The following is a 23554-nucleotide window of genomic DNA, read 5'->3' as shown; positions in this document are numbered from 1 at the left end:
GCCTGTTTTTTATGCTATTTGTCAATGTCGACAACAACACTATTTGAGTTTTCATCGTCTTTACATAACAATGGAGCCATCAATTCAGAGGTTCTGTGGATTCTTTGTTTTCTCCTCCCATTTCACTCCTTTTGCAAGCAGGAGAGTCTTACTTCTGCCTTTAGCTTTAACAGCAGCCATACGGCTGCTTCCTAGTAAAAGCTTAATGGTAAAAGGTAGAAACCTTGGAATTCTTCTGATAGAAACAGCAGTAACTGGCGTCTCTGTCTCTGCATGAACAGTAAGAAGACTTTTCACCTGATTCAAGATCATATATCAAATGAGAAACGGCAATTACTGTAACCAGAGTATATTTTGGACAAAAGGACTATCAGAGTACACAAAACTAAAGGTAATACAAGAAGACTAAAGCCCACCAGCAGAATGGCAATGCTATTTCTTGAACTCCCAGAATAAACAGGAACACGAACCTCTGGCTGCCAATTTCTTCCCTGAAATGGTGCTCTTTTTACCAAATTGTAGGATATCAAGAAAATAAGGTTAAACAAATCGAACTCCTGATTTAGATGTTGTTTTCAGAATGGTTATCTGAGGTTTACTTTAAACTGAAAGAAAGGATCCAACTTGCCTTTACATTCATGGATGTGTAAATCCTTTGGGGCATGCTCATCTTAAGTTGATATTGTATCATAAAGTACACGTTTGTTTATAAATATATTTAAAGTGAGGTGATACTTTGAACACCTTTATATTTATTATTGTGTGGCCTTAACATAGAAAAGAAATGTCATTATGCATAAACAACACAATTAGCACAAGTAAAGAAAGATTAACTAGTGTTAGAGAGAATCTCCATATTTAATCTTCACCAGTCTAATTTCAAATTGACTTCTAATGCGAATGTTGATTCAATAGTAGACATAGCTGCCTCAGCTGTCTGCACATGAAAAAATGAGTTAGCAATACTAAACCATATCTTGTATTAGTATCATACAAACAAAATTAGTTTTGCAGGAATCAATTGGTTCAGGAACCATGAAAACAAACTATCAATAACCTGAGAAGCATAGCATATCCATGAATGTCCATAAGTTGTGCAACTCTAGCAAAGTTTTGAATGAACTCTAACATCCATCAAATGTCAGTTTCAAGGGTGAGAAGTCCTCTAGCGATTAGGAAACCTCCATTTATGATTAACATGTCTCTAAACACATTTAAATTGCTGATCCTAGCAGGTGTTGGGATAACAATCAAAGTCATTGTTAAAAAAATCTTGGCACATTTGTTGATCCAAAAATAAAACCATGCAGGAACTCTGATATTAAACTGAAGCCTCTTCTGCTTTGATTGTTCAAAGTGTTTTTCTGCTAATATAGAAATCAACGCTCATCATCAATCATCATGTCCAAATCAAGAATATAAAAGAGAATAAACATTAGGAAACTTGTAGGTATACCTTTTTCAGTCAAAATCAAAGGCTCCACTAATGTGTGTGAGATTTACCAGCCTAAAAGTATTGGACAGATGATAGTGTTATGTAGAACTGTCTATTGTTTGAATTCGTCTACCACATAACAAAATTAGTCCTATCGTAACTAATGCACAAGTCAGCAGACCAGAGATTAAAAAAACGTTCTTCAACCTCCTGCTATGCGCAATGGGTCTGAATAGTGCAGACTCATTGTGCCCAAGTGCACAGTCAAGGATCTGGAATGAAAATTTATTGGAAAAGCTAAACCGACACAGAAAAAAGCACACGCCGATCTCACTTCACTTATCGAATTTGGCGTTGGGTGTGGCATAGGAGGGTTTCACCCCAGATCGAGAAGGCCTCCTCATTTCTTAATTTTTGTTTTGCACATACTTTACAATTTTCACTTCAAGTGTCGAGCAATAGTCATTCACTTCAGCAACAGTCATCAATGATTTTTGAAAAAGAAAAAGAAAAAACAATTATAAACAGTGGTACATTCCTAATGAGCTAATTACATTTACCAGTCACCAATCTGAACAACCCAATCAAACGGAAAATATTTAGGAAAAAAACCATAAGACACGATTTCTATCACTTATCAACTGGTGAGTGACTGCGTTGTTGACTCTGATCGGCGATCGACTTCAAACTAGTATACATCCTGGTACATAAATCAGCAAACTCTGACATAGCTCGAAAAAGTTCAGGCAAGTGCGTCTTGAGACTAGTAACAGTTTTCTCCCTCAGCTGCTTCAGCAACGTCCTGTGGGCATCAAGTTCTCCTTCTAGTGCAGTTTTGAGAGACTGAACATACGACCTTCTTTCCTCCATCTGGTCCTTCACGGTTGCCCCTTCCGCACCCTCGGGTGCACCTACTGTTGATTTCATCATCCTATGTGCATTCTTCTGGTGCCAGTTTTCAAAAGCTCCGTTCTTTCGCAAATACTCCCTGTGCATCTCCTCGCATTTTTCTTTCTGCTTTATCTCCTCATCTTGGAGGGTCAGGATTGTTTCTATGACAGCTGAAAAGCTTTGGATAGCTTTGGCTGCAGGCTCATGCGGGATTTTTTCCAGATGATCATGCCATGTATGCACGAAAGGTTGGATCGGTGGTCTGTGCGAAGATGATTCTTTCTCTCTGTCTTTCAAACCGGTTTCAATTGGGATGATGTTCAACTTCAACCAATTATTAAGAACGGCCACATATGCTTTTTGATGACTAACAAGTTTACAGAAGTGCGTATGCCACGCTTTGACGATTTGGTGCAGCTGTAATGTGCGCTTATATTGTACTTCACTTGTTTCCTTGGGAGCATTCGAAATGTCAAGGGCATTAAGGTGAACAGTTATCTTTAGCTGGTCACTGTGATGCTTGAGCATGACCTGCCACATCTTAGCCATCCTGATAAAGAAAGATGGTATTCATTAGTGATATTAGCAGAAACCAGGAGGATATAATATGTAGCATGAAGAAGGCAGGATGTAATAAGGGCAGGATGAACAGGCTGTCCTAGTTTGCACAATGCTCGTAACTATGGTTATTGCACGTAACACAGAATAATTTGAGTCATCTTCTACAGTAGGCTTCTTAGAATACATAGATATGTGCATCACGCACTTTTGATAATACATGAAACCTCAAGGCATTTACCCTAGGCAGCATTACGTTTAAAAGACCAACCACACTGCCAATATGGTGCTTACAGTGGTGTGTATTTGCTTGGAGACAGACTGGTTGGTTCCTGTGCACAGTTATACCAACGCAAGAAAGCAAAAAAAATGCCAACCACGGCAAGTTTCTAATATTTTACAATTATGGTTTATGTATAATAGCATCATTTATATTTTATACAGAAACAGATATATTTACAAATAACTAGGTGCAACTCATCTATATATTCTGAGCAAAATAAACATTAACCAGAAATTTCAAAACCTCAAAATACGACAGCAGACCATTGGTGAGGTAAAGAGAAGATATTAAGTATCTTTAGAACAGTAGTTCAAAAATAGACAATAAATGGAGCATTAATTTTACTTGCGTCCTAAACAAATATTTAACATGATGAATAATAAAATAATGCATTAAGATAATACACTTCAAAAAATACTTACCCATCAACAAGATCCACAAGTTTTGGGTAAAGCTGTTTATCACGTAAACGCTCGATTTCAAACACAGTTGAATCCACCGACTGCATGTCAACAATGAGCCTAGTTTGTAAATGGCTAACTACTGCTTTCGTTCTTTCCAGTGTTTCAGTACTGACGCCACGATTCTTTTGCCTATCAAGTAAAGCAGCCTTCCACTGATACTCAATTTTCATAAGCTCACCTGCCTGTCTTCCATGAACTCAGTTTAGTTAATGTGTAAGCAGGGCAACAATGATAAAAAAACAGAAAGAAAACGGAATAATCAAGATGCACAAAAGCTTGATTATATGCAATAACTGGAGAGAAGTTTAACTTGTTGAGTGTAGTATTAGTAAAACTTGTTTGGACAGTGCAGTCTTTCACGGGGTTCCTTAATAAGTACAAGGTTCAGTAATTGCCAGGATTTCAGATCCCAAATTCTTGTCATTGTTATCCTGTGCTGTAATGATGGCATAATGCAAATAATACCTTAAATGATTTATCATAAATAAGTTGATTGGATAAGATGAATAACAATATTGGAAAAAGTAAACCCATAAAGTTCATGGGCATAACTTTATTACCACTTTCAAGCAAAATATTAATGCAGGACTAAACCTACTACACCAATAACTTTATTACCCCTTTCAAGGAAACGAATCACGACAAAGAAATAATCACAAGAAAACAAATTCACACATGCTGAAACAAAATTTGAGTTAACAAAGCATGCAGTCTCAGATTAGCAAAGTTTTGAGAATAGTTGATTGGAGAATGCAAGTAGTGATCTCTTCGACCACAAAGAAGATAATAAGAGAAATGATGAAATCAAAGTAGGATAAAAAAAGATCTCAAAACCAAATTTCTTGAATGGGCTTCAAGCAGCAGATACAATAGCACAAAATTATCCAAGGAAAAAAAACATTCAAGAATCCTAGAGGAAAAAATGGCTTCGCAGCTCGACTCAATTCTTAACAGAAGATGGAAAACACAGTCCAAATCCATTGCTAGAAATAGCAAAATGGGAACCAGATATTTTCTTTGTTCAGGTCTTCATTGACTTTTAGGCCGCGCATATGCATCATGTGAATTAAATAGAGTTGATCAAAAGATTAAGGCAGAAAGATGAAGGCAAGAAAGGTCGATGACAAGGCTGGAAGAAGATGCAGAGATAAGATCTAAGAAGGAGAAGAGATGGATGCCAATGAGCTAAAAGCAGGAAGAAAAGGAATAAAGGTTCCCCCTTGGATGTAACTTGAAGAAGATAAGTGCTGAAGAGGCTACAGTACTTCTATGCTGGAGAAAAAACTGGTCTTGCTTGCTAGTGTTGAATTAGAAAACCATAGATCTGGTGTTGGAAAAGAGCAGAAACCAAAGAACATAAACCATAGAAAGCCAACAGCACCTTCGGATCAGGCAATTGTTTTTATAAGAGAACATATATTCCATGAAAGATACATCAGACAGAATAGATTATTGATCCTTTCCAACCAGCTGCAACAAAAGGGAGATGGTATTCCACCAGTTGGGACACCAGAAAAGAAAACCTTTCATGCAATAACATCAACAGTGAACGAGAGGAACAACACCAGAGATGAATTATGAGCACGGAGGAAGGTGCCCTTAAAGTGGTGAATGTAACAGTCACTGTTTCTGTGAAGAGGGAAAACCCACATGGGAGACAAGAAGTAGAAGTCTATGACTGACACATTTGCAAGAAGATGGTTGAAGCAGAGATAGACTCAGTCTTCATGCCAGTGGAGCAAGCTCATCTCCAGCAGCTTCTTCTCATGTACACGATAAGAATGCAAGCACCAGTAGCAGACATCCAGCTGATCTTTGTAGCAATAAAGAAAACGTAAAGAAGATGAATGCCAAAAGCTCAAGAGGGAAGAGCAGATCTGCCATCGAGCCCTTGATCTCACACTATAGATGATCATTAGGAGCGATTTCTGAAGGTTCCTAATGCGAAAAGAGGAAAGTGTAGTGAAGAGACCTTTCAGCCTCATCATGGGAGACTAGTGGCATAACAAGCAGCAAGGTTAGGCTGATAGTCTCTGGATTTAGCAAGTAAACAAGATCTAGAAAAAACACAAATCATAAGGCACAGACATCTCTTATGAGGCTGTTGCCACAGAGAGGCAGATCAGGTGGAAACCAATAAGTAAAAGTTCGCATGGATAATTGCAGAGTGATTATCAACAAACACATACAAGACTCAAGGAGAAAACCTACAACTAAAAGGCCAATGCAGGATTAAACTCAGTTCACTGATAGCCCTATTACCTAATACTCTTAACAGGATATAACAGAATATCACATTTTTACAAATGGAAGAAAAGCAATAAAGCGTGACAATTTTCACTTTGGCTCCATAAATAGTATATGCATTTTATCAAAATAATTTTGCAGTGCATCAAAACCAGAAGCCTGTAGATGAATCTTTTTCATACATGATAGGGATGAATTTTCATCAGCAGAGAATTTTTAAAGCATTCATTTCGTTGTCATAAAATTGTCATGAGATGATTTATTGCAATCATTCAATTAGAACTCTTCATAAAAGTGCATATCAAGCTTACTGCATTTTAAATAAATATGCAACCAAATATGTGGCACAGGTAATTATGAGAAACAAAAATGCAACCAAATATATCTCAATAAATAAATACCCTAGGTGAAACAAAAATGTAAATTATGAGAAAGAAACTGGGTGATCTGAAGCACCTAGAGTAATAGCAAAGAGAATTAGCTAAAAAATCAGTCATTGAATAACAAAGAAAATCAGCTTGATGTCTTTTTATGCAGTTCACAATCATTTAATTATAGTGAAATACACACCTTCACTTCCTCATATAACTTTTTCTCCCATGCCAAGATCTTATCCAACACAGTTGCATGAGTCTCCCATTTATCATCATCATCATCAAAATCATCCTTACTACCTTCTGTCCCAGAAACACCTTTAAACGATCTATTCCATGTAATAACACGCATGACCCTGGCAGAATGATCTATGTGACCTGCAAAATAGTAGGTCACGAGATATCACAACAGTGAAAAAGGTAACTACAATGTGCGACTTCTCAATGGGCATCATGCCAAGAAAGTATGGAATACCAACGGAGTCTTGGCCTTAGCTGAGATTATGTGGACTACCTTTATCTTAAATCATATAATGTTATAGCTACCCCAACATTTTCTCTGATCATGACGAATAAATATGGAGTTCAATGCCAAGAAAGTCTTCTACAACTATATGCAGTTTGTAGTTTGTAGACCTCAAATGGTATTTTGACAAAAAAAACCTACATAACTTTTAAGTCCTCGATCTCTAAGGCTACCACTAAAAGTGATGCTTCATGATCATCCATCACAGTATAAGTTTGAGGTTAATGAAATTGTATAAAATGTATTAACATCGTGGATAAATTAATTCCCTGGCTGCAAAATATTAATCATTAGCATATGGATTGCAAATATTGAACGTGGGTTCAAGAACACTTTATACAAAAGGACATCAAAAGGCTAACCACCATTTTGTCTTTTTGTTTTGATATGTTTCATTTCCCTATTGGTCCGTAAAGTAGAAAACCACTAAGTTTCATAGAAATATGCAGAAATGTATCCTATCCCATTGGAGTAACTACTGAAAATTCCAGGTTTCTTTAGAACACAAATCTCTTAATAACTTCATAGTTGTCTTAGTCTTACTTATGATTCTATTTGTTTGCATAGCTAAATTTATTCCTTCAAATTACTAGCAAAGTATTATAAAGCATAACTTTATTCTAAACTATTTGAAACCTCAAAATTTGTTAGTAAGATAGATAGCCTAAAAGAAGGTATTGTGATTAGAATCACGCTTAGACTGATCTCAAATTCAAATATATTGACTTTATTAAACAATCAAATTGAAGAAGTCGCAAGGATCAGAAATATTACAAAAAAGTAGTCACCCCTACCATGTTCCACTCATACAGATGTGTTACTAAAGTTTGTTATACGGTTTTAGTATTTAATACACCAGATCTCATGTAAAAGTGATGCTAATCTAAGAGAAGATAAACAGATTGATTATTTTGGCAAGGTCCTTGTTCAACCTATAACTATTCGTTGTTGAAAGGGAACTCCGATGTCACATTTTACCAGTGGAAGTGAACATTAGAAATCCAGAAATATTGGCATGCTTATTCTCGCTAATCCAATGCAGTCTACGTAACAGAAATAGACTAGGCATGGTATCTAGCAGCAACGCTACAATCCAATCTGACTCTCTGCAATAAATAAATTTCCTAAGAGTTAATTCACAAAATAATTAAATACCTCTGCTATCTGCAAAATTAGAGTGGTAGTGCATTCTAGTTGCCTCGAGCATCTTTGACACATCGTGCGTACTCTCCGATGCTTTAAGAAAATGGTCATCGAGATCCAAAAGAACCTTTGAGAGACTAACGCTTGGGCGAGTTGCCGGTACTATCTTCCCCCTCTTGGCATCCAGCGTTGATGCAGATTGAGCGTGCTGATGGTGCACGTTTCGCCCCTGCTTCAGTTTCTTTGGCAACTTTGGTGGCAGCGTAGGCTCGATGACAACCTTCTCTGGCGTCAGAGGCTCATCATCATGGTGATTCGCAGTGCGGGGCGCTGGAGATGGTGTGTTAAGCTTCTCATCTGGAGCATCCGCTCTTTCAGAACGGATCGCATCAAGCGGGTCTAGCGACGGCGGCAACATGTTATGGTCCATGGGCAACCAATAATCCCACTTGTCTTCCATGCCATTCGGATTTGTATCCGTCGGCAGCGAAGGGGGCGTGGGCGTGGAATAAGGGGGCGGCGGCGAGGGAACGGGAGGGGGAGGGGGAGGAGAGGACGATACGAATCCCGCGGTACCTCTGGTGGTCCGATGACGCCTTTTGAGGCGAATCCCACGATCTTCTTCTTCTTCCTCCTCCTCCTCCTCATCGTCGGCCTCGGCCTCCTCTTCCCCCTCGTCATCGTCCTCGCGGATGGCGGCTTCCGGCTTGATCTTCGAAGGGAGCTTCTTAGGAAGGTCGGGCATGCTCCTGGAGCGCTGGATAGGGGCTGCGGAAAACTCTGACGGCGGCGGAGGCGGCGGTAAGAAGGCATCGGTGGGCGGCTGGATCGGAGCGACGGAGGCGGAAGATTCGGCAACAGCGGAGGAAGAGGAGGAAGGTCGGTTAGGGTCGTAGGACTCTCCCTGTCCCAACTCGCCGAGGGCAGAGCCGACGTTCTTGAGCTCGACGGCGTAGGCGGAATGGGCGGCGGCGAAGGCGTTGCGTTCGGACACCGCCGACTTCATCCACTGTCGGCGCTCCTTGCATCGCACCACCGCCTCCTCGTTCTCGATCCGGGACTGCGCACATCCCATGGCAGCGGCAGTGTCCGCTCTTCACCTTCCTCCTCGCCTCATCGGCAAGGATGAGACGTTGTTGCGGCAAATATGGGAGCCCTGCAACTGCTGTTGCGGTGAATCACCGAATCTCGCCGATTGCAGCTTCCATACTTGATTTTGTGCAAGAAAAGTAATTAAAACTAAAATACTCCTCTTTTCTTTATATATATAAATATAATCGAGGCCCGTTATCCCCTTCCCTGCTTCCCATGGTAAATATGGGAGCAGGGGCCAACCTCGAATATTCGTCGCCATTTGAACACCACTTTATTTATTCTTCAAGTACTCTATCATTACCACTGCATTGTACCCGTAAAGATAGGCGGGCACTCGAAGACCTGTTTGTTTAGTTTAGAAAAGTTTTCTTTTTCTTTGAAAAATAAAATTCGCCAATTAACGAAAGGCACTTAAAAGTTATATATTCTGAGAGCATCAGAATTATCAAAAAAGCACACTTATTTTTTATTATACCCCTCTTATTTTTCAATCTAATTTTTTTTAAAAAAATCTTTATTTAAATTAAATTGAATTAAATAAAAAAATTAATTATTTTATTAAAAAAATTTGTATAAAAATCATTGATGATATTAAAAAGTTCATTTTTTTAATTTATATTATTAAACTCAGGATCATTTTCTAAATTTATCCATATTTTTATAAAAAATTAAAATTTTAATAAAAATATAAAAGAATAATAATAAAAATATATAATTAAAGGACGTTGATAAAAAATTTAAAAAAGTTATTTTTTTCCTTTTTTAAATAATTAATTACAAAAGAAAAAATAAAAATTAAATAACTAGAAATAAATAAATTCCTTTAGTATTGTTTTAATTAAATTATCACCATCACTTTGATATTGATTTCGTCAAAATATTATCATCCGAGTGTTGATTTCTCATATCCAACATCATTATAAATATGATCTTTGAACAATAGCACCACATAAGTTTTGATCTTTGAAATCAACGCCACGGTGGTTATGTTCTTCGAATAACATTACTAAAGTGGTATTGATCTTTGAAAATTAATATCAACATGTTATGGTTTCAACAATACACTATGATTCTATTTTTCGCATAACAATATTACAGTGATGCTAATCTTTGAAAATCAACACCACCCTTAAGTTAATCAACATAACAATGTGGTGCTAATCTTCAAATAACAGCACCGCAGTGGTACTAATCCTTAGAAACCAGTACCATCCTATTGTGATATCTATGAAACATCATGATTCTATTCTTCGAATAACAACACCACAATAATATTGATCATTGTAAAACAACACCGTCATTTTATGATATCAACAGTACATTATATAGTTTTGTTCTTCGAATACAACATTATACAAGGGCGGAGGCAGATAGTACATTTTAAATATTTAATAATTAATTATTAATTTTAAAATAAATACATTAATAAATCAAAAAGTTGGGGGGCGGTGGCCCCTACCTACCTCCCTTGGTATTAATCCTTAAAAATCAACTTCTTCTCTTTGTGATATCAACGGAACATTGTAAATCATGGGTTTGAATTGATAGAATTGGCATAGATAGTTCTTGTAGGGGTCTCAGAACCAAGATTCAACACCATATATATCTTCCCTACGCTACCATCTTTTAGTACATGTCAATTTTTCAGGAATTCAAATCTCTTAGGTCTATTAATGGATTTCGATCAAAATTCATTAATGAACCTAGCAAGTTATGATTAGATCCAATCCAAGCCCGTGAGTTCAAATTTGCCATGAGTTATCGACTTTAAGGCATCCCAACACTGCTCAAAAGATTTTTAAAGTTTCAGATTTTGAAACAACTGACACAGATCCATAACTTCTTAAAGGGGTCTCAAACCAGAATTTTACACCATCGATTCTTTCCCTATACTACCCTATTTTAGTACATATCCATATTTCAGAAATCAAAATCTCCTAGGTCTATTAATGAATTTCAATCAAAATCTATTAATGAACCTAGTAAGGTCTGATTGGGCTCATTCCAAGTCCAATAGATTTCTACAATGCTCAGAGTCCAAATGTGTTTTGAATTATTAGCTTAAAGTATTTCCAAAGGTGCTCAAAAAAGTTTTAATGTTTCAGACTTTGAGGGCCTGAGGCAACTAACCCAGATCCAAAAGTTTTTGTAGAAGTCTCAAAACTAAAATTCTACATCATAAATATCTTTTCTACATTATCCTTTTCTAGTACATATCAATTCTTCAGATATCTAAATCCCCTAGGCCTATCAATAGATTTGAGTCAAAATCCATTAATAGATCTAGCAAGTTTTGATTAGACTCTTTCTAAGTTCAATAGGTTTTTTCATTGCCCAAGTTGAAATATGTCTTAAGTTATCAATTTGAAAACATTCATAATAGTGCTCAAAAGATTTTTAAAGTTTCAGACTTTAGTGTTGATATTCGAATAACATCACCATAGTGGTGTTGATCCTTGAAAACCAACACCATCATTTTGTGACATCAACAGTTTAAATTGATTTTGATATTCGAATAACAATACCATAGTAGATTAATTCTTAGAAATCAATATCACCGTTTACGAGATCAACAGATTTCATTGGTTTGATCTTTGAATAATAACACTACGATGATGCTGAACTTCAGAAATCAATATCAAGGTGGTGCTAATTATAAGAAATCAACATAAATATGATGAAATGTTGACGAAATCAATATTAAAGTGCGATGATGATTTAATAAAAATGACACCAAAGTAACTTCTTTTTAGTTATTTAATTTTTAATTTGTGATTTCTTTTATTTAATTTTGTTTCATTTTTCTCTTATAATTAGCTATTTAAAAAGGATAAAAAATTTAATTTTTTAAAACTTTTATTAACGTTCCTTTAATTCTATAATTTTTATTAATCTTCTTTTGTATTTTAAAATTTTTATTAAAATTTATTTTTTAAAATATGAATAAATTGTGGAGATCATCATTAATTTAATGATTTAATTATTTTTTAAAATGAACTTTTTAAGGTCTAATGATTTTTTATAAAACTGCTTGATGAAATAATTAGGTTTTAAATTTTTTTTGTTTGGTTCGGTTCAGTTTAAATAAAGAAAATTAAAATTTTCTTTAATTTACGGTTGAAAGGCAGAGGGCCCTTTAGGAATTCTGAAACTGTAGTATGTTCTTTGGAAATTACGTAACTTTAAGTGCATTCCTTGGTCACTTGTCGAATACAATTTGACCGGGATGTGGCAGGAATGGCAAGCACTATGTAGCATGTTTAGGACTCAATCAACGTGAATCTCGATCAGTTTGATTCAAGACATAGCTCCGGTCAAGTTGACCTAGTTCACAGTGAACTCAAGTCATGTCCGACCAATTCTTCCGAGTTCAACTCTAGTTAGCTCGGCACCCGTCCGACTTAAGTTAAGTCAACTTGACAAGGTGTCTGAGCTCAAGGTGGATCAGGATCAGGCGAGTCATGTCCAAGTTAGCTCGATTAGTCGGACTCATGACTGAACTCAACCCAAATCTTGCCCGAGTTCAATCACGCACAACAATTTCAGAACAGAAAAGGATTATATCCATTATTTTTCACTTCACATTATCCTTTATCTCTCTACAAATCTGATTTGAACATCATAATGGCCACGTTAGAAAATGCCTTAACTCCCATTTAACATCCCTCTGATCCTTTCAATCATCAGTGCCGGAGATCTTCGTTAGAGTCCTCACGTCGCTCTACATAAGCTGACTCGACGAAGACCAATTCAACAGAAGTCGATCGGACAGAGACCAACTCGACAGAAGCTGACCCAATGATTGTCGACTTGCAATTGTCAAATTCGATAAGAGTCAATCTCACCGAGACAACCTGATAGAAATCGACCTTAGAAGAACGGTCTAGACGAGCATCTGACCTCCTGAAAGAGCTTGGTCGTGCGTGGGTGCGTTGAAAAGTCAGTCCATCTCCATGTTCTCAAACCGGATCACTGTTTATCGGAATCCTCCTCCGGAGACCAGCTGGCCGCGCGCGCACCATCCGCTGCATATATTTGTGAATAAAAAAGAAAGCACCTAGGTGAATGAATAACATTTAATTTTTAAATGAAAATTTTATTTGATATCTAAAATTGTCGTTTACATATTTTCTACTTTATATTTATAATAAAGAAGATTATTGGTTTAGTGGCTAGAGGGTGCTAATGGATTAAAGCTCATGAATTCTAGTTAAATTAAGAATATTTTTTATTATTAAAATTTAAATTTGTACAGAAAAAAATAATTTTAAATGAACTCCTGAGTACAATGCAGATTCAGAAAAAAGGAAATTGTTGGAAACAGATAAACTTAACTATATAGTTAATCGATGCCATGAGAAACTGGACAGGTAAGTGAAAAATTCTAAAATTATCTCAGTCAAGATGTCAATACAAAAGTACGTAATTAAAGAAGACAAACTGGACACTTTGAACAGTATACCTGATGGCGAAACACCACAAATGCTAGGCCAAAGAACACAAACAGAAAGGGAAGAAATATTGGAGCCACGACAAAATATATATACAGAACCAAGCAAGAAGTATAGCTAGGTTGTGTCCTTCGTTCTAACGATGCAAACTCTGAATAACCAGGATTTAAAGAAGGGAGTTTGGATTCGCTTTGCAGCTTAATATTCCCCCCTGCTTCACTCCATAGTAGGAGAATTACACTTCATGATCAAAGAGAAGAACAAAGCAAATAGAGCAAAGGGAAGTTCAATGTCCATCCCCAACTCCATCTCCAACTTACTAAGACAGAGAACTTCCAATAGGTCATTTGATAGTTTCCTCAATTTATGGATGATCAAATTTTAATCACATCTAGTTTTTTCACTAAAAATTTTAAATGCTTCTAGTTACGTTCAACAACTATATATCCAAAAATAGTGTAAGAAGAGATCTGATCTATTTCTCTCTTTTCTTGCTTGAGAGAGATAATTATACAACTTTAGACCTTATCATACGTACAGTACAGACAACAAGTCGTTTAAATTCTCTTTTTTAATTTTGTTATCGTATCAATATATAAGTTGAAGTTATATTGTTTAGTGGTATATATTTGCATTATCATCTGGTTGGGCTGGAGAAGTTGTTCACAACTTTTCCCCCCTTGTTTATGATCTTGATGGATGAAGATGGTGTCTATCTTCATGAAATTTATGATTTCACATGTGATTTTTTTTTTCATAATCTTGATATTGGACAAGTGATTGATACAATGGTCTCAATCGCAAACAAACATCCAAATCGATTATGACAATTAATTTTATACAAAACCATTAATTACTAGATCTATTCAATTGTCCTAGCTAACTTGGATTTGATCCTTGTGTATGCTAATATAATTGTCACTTGCTACTCATATTATATTGATCCTTGACTACACATATTCGCGTACAAGTAACGTTACAACAAATTTAAAATATTTTTGTAGGTTGTGACTCACACATAAAATTAAGGGTTGTTGCCATGTAAGACAAACACGTAAGACACGCATACTATACATAATTAAGATTTAACGTGATGTCACATATATATAATTATTTAATTAGGATTTGGCTATCATATATATGATATATATAATTAATACAACAACTCTTCTTTTGTAACTATTTCAACATATATAGTCAAAGGATAAAAACGAATCTACAATGTCTTCATTCAACTTTTAGTTTTTCAGAACTCAGAACCTTATAATTTTTAATTTTGTTAAACAAATTAAACCTTAATATCTCTGTTGATCACACTCAATATATACAAAATTTATAAAATAGCCAAATACTTGTATGTGAGGCTTAGTAATAATTAAGATGGCTCGCATACAAGTTTGTTTTAGCTTGCGTATAAATTGGATCGAAATATGACTAAGGATCACACGTGACTATTAATAGACCATTCATGCTTGCTAGTTACAGAAGCAGAAAGATGAACAGTTTGGTGTCATTGCTTCCCACTTTAGGTTTCACCATCATGCCCAATTATGCATTCTCACGTACGGTCTTGTCCTTTTCTTTACTACAGCAGTTTGAGGGAGTGCAAATAGCTTGGGGTCCCCAATCGATACGACGCCATGGCAATGAATAATGCTTATTAGCAGATTGTGAGCATTGTGCTGTGCTTCTGCCCTCACCACTAGGGTAATCCAAGGAGGACTATGCCAGGGAAGGTTTTAGTGAGTTGTATTGACAATGACTAGATATTGGAAGTCATATTTGTCAGGGAACCAAGGGCTGACTGTAGCGCATGAGGTAAATCTGACAGAGGAAAGTGAAAAAAAAAAGTGTAAAAAAATGATTCAGTTCATCATCAAATTGTCCATAGATCAATCTTGCGGATTGTATTCGACAGGAAGTAGGATAGGCTTCGTTAGAGGTAGGTTCCCTTGTAGCTGACGGAGCCTGAAGCGCGAAGGGTGTTGCCCTTCCTGGCCAAGCTATCTAGAGAGAAAGGGTGCTTAACAGAGAGTGCTTGAATGCTCAGCGCTCCAGAGACGTAGGGCGTTGGAAGGCTGCGATGATGATTAATAACATGGCGGATGCCACATGTCCTTACGTTGAGGGTTCACACGTGACTATTAGTAATCTATTCATGCCTATTACGTACAGAAGCCGAACGATAAACAGGTCTGGTGGCACTGTTTCCAACTTTAATTTGCAAGTTCAATTATACATTCTCACGGTCTTGTTCTTTTCTTTACTACACCAAAATGCTTAGCTTGGGGACCATTGAAGCCATGCCAATGAACGATGCTTGGCAAATATGAACTATGCGCTGTGTTTCTGCCCTCACCACTAGGGCAATCCAAGGACTCTGAGTTGTGATGACAATGACTCGATTGGAAGCAATATTTGTCAGGGCGAACCACGGGATGGTTGTAGCATAAGTTAAATGTCATAGAGGAAGCTTATAAAAGTGAAAAAGAAAAGGATAGCAATGATTCAATTCCATGATAGATCAAGTTGTCATCAATCAATCAATAGGATGTTCTTTGTTAGTAGCTTCTTAGACGTCCGTAAACGGATTAAACTGAAACATCATCGGTCAACTAATATATTATAATCAATTGATTAATAGTACACAATTCGAATATGATTAAATTGTTTAATATTAGTCGATTGATGACATCATCAATATGAGTCGATTGATATAAACATTTTGATTAATTCGTAACCGATCAAATTAATCAATTTGATTTGTTTTGGTATCAAAATTTGATCGATTCAATTTGTAAAAAAATCAATTTAATCACATAATCAATATTAATGTTATAACCAATGTTATAGGCAATAAGTTGATTTAGGTTAATAAATATTATATTAATTAATAAATTAATATTAAATTAGTAATATATATAATAAATAAATATAATTTTTAAAATTTAAAATAAATTTATATATATTTTAAAATATAATTAAAAACTTAATTCTCGTTCTTACTTTTCTCATTGTGCTTATCGTTGCTCCCTCATCCGCACGATCGTTGGCGTAATCTCTCCCGCAAGCCGTAGATGCTGTCTCCTTCACAAACCGCTAATATAATGCCGTCTTCGTCAATGAGGATGCTGTCGGTACTTCACGTGGGCGAATGGAGAAGGTAGGCTCTTAATCCATCTATCTACCAAAATTTGCTTTACTTCTTCACTTTGGACGTACGATTGCTATATCGATTCGACACCACCCAATAGCACTTTGAAAACCACCTTAATTCTCGTGGCCTCTTTCCTGATCTCTCTCTCAACTCTAAACATCCGGGTGGATCCTTTTGGCTGATGTTGTAGTTAGTCTATATACTGCAACCCCGATCAGCATCCACATAATTGTACTAAGAAGAGTAGTAAGTCACAAGCATCTACCGGTCCTCAAGATGGATGAATCCCCCATTTGATGTTTCAAGTTAATTAAGTTGTTTAATATGAACGTTGTTGTCCTAGCATTGAGCATGAAAAGGAGTTGTTTATATATATGGTCCCAATTGCAAGGCCTAATTATCAAATGCTTGCAAGCAGCGTTGGGCAATAGCAGGAGCGAGGGAGGATCTTTGCATCAATGACGCAGCCTCGTCGCGATGTCAATTTTTCATTAATAAAATACAGTTGGATTGGTCGGGAAGAGTCCAGTATTCCAAAGGTAATGACAACCAAATTGGATCAAGTGATAAACAATTACAATTTGGTGCATGGGTTGGGGTAGTAATGGTGGGTGCGTGCATGTGAAGGAAGATTGTATGCATGTGGCACTTGCTCCTTGTTTATCCGATCCTCCAGTTTAAAGGCATCTCGCTCCCCCTTCAATTGCTCGTCACAAGAAGATGGCTATGCTTTCCTCTCCACCATTCTTGCATCGTCATCCCGACCATAGTGAGCCGCAGCATCAGAGCAGGCAAAGCTTTCGCAGATCCAATTCTATTGTCGCCGTCGCGATGTTGTAGGATTGAATAGCACGGCAGAGGGGATGAATATAGCTACCAAAAAACAAAAAACATAAAGACACTAAGTACAAGAAAAGTGTCACAAGATCTTAAATCTTCACGTGCTCAAAGATTTCTAGTTCTAAGAGTCATTGAATACGCTTAGGGATAAAAGAATGAGAGGTTTTCATGATAATTATTGTTGTATTTTGAGGTACTTTGCATCTCTATTTATATAGCAAATCAACAGATAAGGTAGATCAAACGATCGAATGCTTCTATTTAAATTTAGTTGACTTAAATGCCTCTTTAATTGATTGAAATACATACACAAAACTCTTATCAATACTGACCAATTATGAGTTAAATTAAACACCAGGTGAATTGACCGCTAGCTTCAACATTTAATCAATTCTAATCGACTCAAACTATTGACATAGTAAGTTTATCTGCCAATAACTAGTTTACAGTCAAGCCTCTCTAGCGAACTAGGACAATGACTGAATAATGGTCATTAAGAGGCAAGATTAATGAATATCATGATTTCATGCTTATAAATAAAAGGCTCTTCCCAGTAATCTAATCATACGGATCGATCAACTATCAATTCTCTTCACGTACGTCTCCTTCTATCGTTCCAATCCATTATTATTTTTCTTTATCCTTTTTCTGTCTTTGATGATAGTATTTGGGTATAACATTTAGTTTACCACGAACAACTAGCTCCAACAGATTCTATATAGAAATGATGTTTTCTAATTTTCCAAATACTTTAAAAATCCTAAGATCAAGAAGTTCTATCATCCAACAATATATAGATGCGAATTTAATTTGAACTACTACAATTGGCATAAGTATATAGGTCAAGGAAATGGGAAATGTGCAGGTGAGAAACGTTCTCATTGCCTGTGGCACACAGGTTTTCAGAGAGAGAGGAATGCCCATGTTGGTTAAAGCAGATCAGGTTGGCCTACAAATCTTTTCCGTCAATAACACTCATGCTGCTACATGTGACCATAAGACCAGGAGCATCTTGTCCTCAATCATTAATATCACTTGTATTGATGTTTTGTTGTTTAATCCTTTGCCTATGACTTTGATGCCCTTAATTATTGAGGAAGACGCACAAGTATGCCAACCCTCTGGCAACTGTTGTCCCCACTTCAGATGGTAAAATTCTCAGACCTTTAATTTTGCTCTCTTCTTTCTGGAAAAAAAAAACTCATGACATTACAGGTCGATCTACTTAGCCGACTGCACGCTAGTCACTTGGTTAGCCCAATTGGTTACTGCGCCGATCAACCTCATGGCTACTAGTAGAAGCAGACTATCGCCCTCTAATTCGTTAAACATAGTAGCAGCGACCCCTGTTACTCCCTCCAAAGTGGAGGTTCCAAGATCATTTTTGGAGAAAGAAGAACGATCAATGGTGGATCTGGAAGGTCAACACGACGTATGAAAACATAGTTTGGAAACATCTACCAGCTATTTTATAGCCTCGCATGCATCAGCAAAGCTCTCGTTTCTATGTGCTAGTCATATATTTATGGCTGAGTTGCGACATTGATGTATACTTAATTAGACGAGTTGGTAGACAAACTCAATCCGGTCAACTTCAGAATGAGACAAAGATTGACAAAGATAATTAACATCAAGCTTCATCAAACATTAGTTATACAGAAGAGCATGGATCCGCAAGTACACTTGCATGTTAAGCAGATATAAAATAATCATTTTGCCAAGCCACGCCTTAATCTGCAAATCAAATTAAAACATCCACAAATCAAAATTTGCAAAACAAAGTCTTGAAAAGTGAGCAGAAGCAAAGGCCACCCCACAGGAGAGCGCCGAAAACAACAGCAGTATGTTTCAGGAATCAACCTCCGCGGGCTTCTCTCGTTGCGTCATGTAGGATGTCAATGTCCACCCCGTCGGGAGGGAGTTGGACATACCGTACGTCTCCTCCTCGGCTTTGTGGGCTATCTTGTCGATCTCTGCCTTTCTGAGCCTGCCTTTTGTCGTTGGTGATGATGATATTGTTAATCCGTCCGGTGGTCGTGTCCTCGGTGGACACGTTGAGGATGCTATTGGCGTCGATGTCGAAGTAGATGTTGATCTGAGGGACGTCTCTGTCGGCCGGAGGAATGCCGGAGAGTTCGAATTTCGAGGCGGTTATTGCCTTTGGTTCCAGCTCGCTCGCCCACGTAGACCTGGACCAGAACACCGTGTTGGTTGTCGGAGTACGTGGGGAAAACTTGTTTCGATTTTGGTGGGGATGGTTGTGTCCTCGGAATCAAGGCCATCATGACGCCGGCGGAGGTCTCCAGCCTCAGAGAGAGAGAGAGAGAGCGTGACGTCAAGGAGCAGCAGGTCCTGCACCTTCTCGTTGCCCTTGCCGCTCAAGATGGCGGCTTGAACGGCGGCACCGTGGGCTGCAGCTCGTCCGGGTTGATGCTCTGGGTCAACCACTCCTGCGCCAGCTCCAAGAATTTTATCGAGAGGTCCACGTTGAGCTCCTCGAATCGAGCTCGGGCGACGGTGGACTGTAGAAGTGGATGCCCTCGAACTGAGAGTCGACTCGACCGTGGTTTGGGCGGTGGAGAGAGCTCGCTTCGCCCTTCCGCAAACTGTTCTGAGCCGCCGGAGAGCCTTGTGATTGCCGCTGATGTCCTTGTGCCATGCGGTGGTTGTCCCTCCAGCATTTAGCTGAAAAGAGCTGCCTATGGTCCCAAAGTCCTAAATATCAAATGTTAGCAAGCAGCGTTGGGCAATTGCGTGAACCAGAATCTTTGCATTAATCATCCAATCTCGTCACTCAGCGTCAATTTTTTCATTAATAGAAAACAGTTGGATTGGTGGGGAAAGGAGCCCAATGTTCTACAAGAAATGACAACTCAATTGGATCAAGCACAGCTCCATAATAAATAGGAAGTCACGAGAGGGAGCCGGGGAAAGAGTTGGGGAATTAATGGTGGGCACGAAGCATGTGAAAGAAGATTGGACTTATATGGCGCTCGCTTCCTGTTGACCCTCCGGTTAAAGGCACCATCCCTTAACTAGTAGCACGCCTCTCCTTATCCTTTCTCCATTGCTAGTCACCAGAAATGGCTGTGCTTTCTTCCCCTCCGCCATTCTTGCGCCATCCCAACCACAGTGAACCTCAACATGGGAGCAGCCAAAGCTTTCTCAGCTCCAATTCCGTCGTCCTCGTCGTTGGGCCTCTCACGGTGATTGTAGTTCTAGCAGCCGCCGTTTCGTTGCTGGTCATAGTTTGCAGAGTTAAATCTAGGAAGAACAGCAACATCAGCAACTGCGCTAGCAGCTTTAGGAAAGGAACCTTTGATAGGACCCAAATTCCTATTTACTCCACCAATGGCATCAGCTATGGCTATAGCCCAGGTAGTTAACTCGCTTACCCCAATTCTTTAGCTTGTTTATGATGACATGTATTGGGCATTGATTCATCTAACTAGGCCATTTGTATCCAGATGTTAGGAGTTGCATTCAAGGGAAGAAACTGGGGTTTCCCATGCAAGTCAGGTGTAGGAGAGGGCAGGTTTTCACTTACAAGGAGTTGGAGCAGGCCACAGAAGGATTCAGTGAGAGCAATGTGATCGGAAATGGTGGATTTGGTTTGGTGTTCAGGGGAACCCTCAACGATGGGACAGTGACAGCCATCAAGATGCTGCAAAGAGAAGGGAAGCAAGGCGAGAGAGACTTCAGGACAGAGGTAGCTAACTTTCAGATACTACCTTTCTTCTTTTTAATTCATTTTCCTTTTGAAATTGTAGGATGCATAATTCTAAAAAACGTTGAGCATTAGATCAGATGTTGATTTCTAGTTTTCCAAACACATAAGAATTCTAAAATCCTAGATGTGAATTTAATCTGAACTACTACAATTTAATCATTTACATGAGGAAATGAAGAAGGAGAAGGTGCACCTAACAGACATTCTCATTTGTCCATTATACACAAGGTTTTCAAAGAGAGAAGATGCCCAAGTTGCTTTGAGAAGACGTTTGCTTACCAATCTTTTCTATCAATGACATTTAACATGCTACATGTGAACATAAGACTGGGGCAAGAGGCATCTTGAATCCTTAATCATTAATATGACTTGTATTGATGTTTCTGTTATTTTATATTTTTTGCCTATGACTTTGATGCTCCTAATTATTGAGAAAAGACACACAAGTAAAATTCTTAGACATTTTGTCCTCTTCTTTCTGAAAAAAAAAAAACTCATGACGTTGCAGGTCGATCTACTTAGCCGACTGCACTCCGGTCACTTGGTTGGCCTAATTGGCTACTGTGCGGATCAACATCATCGGCTGCTAGTGTTCGAGTACATGCCTAATGGCAACCTTCAACACCACCTCCACCCCCAATCGAAGAACCAGAATCACAGACCTCTCGACTGGTGGACGAGGCTCAGCATCGCACTCGACTGTGCTCGCGCTCTCGAGTTTCTTCATGAGCACACCGTCCCAGCCGTTATCCACAGGGATTTCAAGTGCAGCAACATCCTCTTGGACCACAACTGCAGAGCTAAAGTCTCAGACTTCGGCATGGCCAAGGTTGGCTCAGATAAGATCAATGGCCAGATTCTCACTAGAGTCTTGGGAACTACTGGCTATGTTGCACCCGAGTGAGTGTGACTGCATGCGACTCAGAATATATATATACGTGTCCATACATTTGTTAGAATAGAGAAATTAATTTGGTGGTGAATTGAACAGGTATGCATCGACTGGCAAATTGACAACCAAGTCAGATGTTTATAGTTTCGGGGTGGTTCTTCTTGAACTTATAACTGGCAGGGTGCCAATTGATCCAGCAAGACCCCAAGGAGAGCACGTCTTAGTCTCATGGGTTGATATTTTTGTGCATCATGTCCTTTTGTATCACAGTAATTCCCTTAGATTGCTTTTCATTAAGACACCTACGCATTCTCTGTTGATAACTGTTGCAGGCTCTTCCAAGGCTTACCAACCGAGAGAAGGTTATGGACATGGTAGATCCAGTTCTAAGTGGGCAATTCTCAAAAAAAGAGCTAATCCAGGTCTGATTATTTGACAAATACAAAACTGAAAAAAAAAATACGTGCAGGTTCTGTGATAATTTGTTGATATCCTCAGGTTGCAGCCATAGCTGCAGTCTGCGTGCAAGCAGAAGCAGACTATCGCCCTCTAATGACCGATGTCGTGCAATCGCTCATCCCGCTCGTCGTCAAAAATAGCGTGGCAGTGACCCCTGCTACTCCCTCCAAACTGGAGGTCTCAAGATCATCATTTTTGGAGAAAGAAGAAGGATCAGTGATGGATCTGGAAGGTCAGCATAATGAATGAAAGCACAGTTTGGAGACATCTTCTAGCCATATTATAGCCTCAATCAATCATCAGCATAGCTCTTGTTTCCTTGATGTATATTCTGTGTGCTAGCTAGTCGTATACATATGGCTGAGTGGCCCGTTGATGTATACTGCATAATTAGTTGATGCCACTTGATGTCAAATTCTTTGAACAATACTGTTTCCTTGTTGTAGATTCTATGTGCTAGTCATATATTTATGACTGTTTCATTGAACAATACTGTTTTGCCAAGCGGCAAATTTGCGAATGAATTTCGGCCAAAGAACCCAATTAAACAAACAATGCATCTCCATATATCATAAAACGCATTGCAGTGCAGAGAGCACAGCAAGTGGACAAAGACTGCAAATTTCAGAAAGCCAGAGATAGAGGAGAGATCGAGCTCGTTGACGACGGACCACCGACGTAGGTGAAGATGCAAAGAAGAAGATAACATGTTGATCTAGCCAAGAGCTTCAGCAAGGGCTGAGCCACGTGTTACCCGACCGGGCTCTAATCCGGAGGGCCGACGAAGTTGAGGAAGAGTTGCAGCTCGAATTTGTAGCTGGAGAAAGAAAGAACGTTTGAGAGAGGAAGATATTTCTGAGGGTTTTTTTCAATCAGCCCATCCAAAATCAATCTGAGAGTTATAAAATGTATTGCTGTTTTATTTCACGGGCGAATCATATTGCATTGGATTCACTTTTTTTTAGATAAAGATAAATGTATAATATCCAAAATGAGTACAATGTCTGAA

General features: G+C 38.2%; 2 protein-coding genes across 2 annotated transcripts; one reads left to right on the top strand and one right to left on the bottom strand.

Annotated features, from left to right (window-relative positions):
• Positions 1–1953: 1953 nt before the first annotated feature.
• On the bottom strand, positions 1954–9135 carry LOC141820234 (protein ALTERED PHOSPHATE STARVATION RESPONSE 1-like). The gene is made up of 4 exons (XM_074707519.1): positions 7934–9135; positions 6449–6630; positions 3590–3813; positions 1954–2876 (listed from the first exon to the last, which is right to left on the bottom strand). The coding sequence occupies exons 1-4, from the start codon at positions 8994–8996 to the stop codon at positions 2066–2068; spliced, it is 2280 nt and encodes a 759-aa protein (XP_074563620.1). The 5' UTR covers positions 8997–9135; the 3' UTR covers positions 1954–2065.
• An 11392-nt stretch (positions 9136–20527) lies between these two features.
• On the top strand, positions 20528–23013 carry LOC141820224 (putative serine/threonine-protein kinase PBL7). The gene is made up of 6 exons (XM_074707511.1): positions 20528–20842; positions 20932–21173; positions 21703–22094; positions 22186–22318; positions 22419–22508; positions 22585–23013. Exons 1-6 carry the CDS (start codon positions 20548–20550, stop codon positions 22792–22794), a joined length of 1362 nt encoding a protein of 453 aa, XP_074563612.1. The 5' UTR covers positions 20528–20547; the 3' UTR covers positions 22795–23013.
• Positions 23014–23554: the final 541 nt, after the last annotated feature.

Source organism: Curcuma longa, unplaced genomic scaffold, assembly GCF_044706935.1.
Source record: "Curcuma longa cultivar G26 ecotype Majalengka, Jawa Barat unplaced genomic scaffold, ITB_CL_G26_1.1 utg2798_np1212_758248_RagTag, whole genome shotgun sequence".
In the NCBI taxonomy this organism is placed as follows: domain Eukaryota; kingdom Viridiplantae; phylum Streptophyta; class Magnoliopsida; order Zingiberales; family Zingiberaceae; genus Curcuma; species Curcuma longa.
The sequence above is the reverse complement of the archived record's forward strand: the minus strand, read 5'-3'. Positions and strand labels throughout refer to the sequence as shown.

What these genes read in the sequence shown, in the direction of transcription:
- LOC141820234 (XM_074707519.1), bottom strand. Translation starts at nt 8,996, where the DNA reads ATGGGATGTGCGCAGTCCCGGATCGAGAACGAGGAGGCGGTGGTGCGA. An exon ending in TAATTTTGCAGATAGCAGAG is followed by an intron (nt 6,631 to 7,933) that starts GTATTTAATTAT and finishes ACTATTTTGCAG; the next exon opens with GTCACATAGATCATTCTGCC. An exon ending in AGTTATATGAGGAAGTGAAG is followed by an intron (nt 3,814 to 6,448) that starts GTGTGTATTTCA and finishes CATGGAAGACAG; the next exon opens with GCAGGTGAGCTTATGAAAAT.
- LOC141820224 (XM_074707511.1), top strand. Translation starts at nt 20,548, where the DNA reads ATGGCTGTGCTTTCTTCCCCTCCGCCATTCTTGCGCCATCCCAACCAC. An exon ending in CAGCTATGGCTATAGCCCAG is followed by an intron (nt 20,843 to 20,931) that starts GTAGTTAACTCG and finishes ATTTGTATCCAG; the next exon opens with ATGTTAGGAGTTGCATTCAA. An exon ending in CAAAAAAAGAGCTAATCCAG is followed by an intron (nt 22,509 to 22,584) that starts GTCTGATTATTT and finishes TGATATCCTCAG; the next exon opens with GTTGCAGCCATAGCTGCAGT.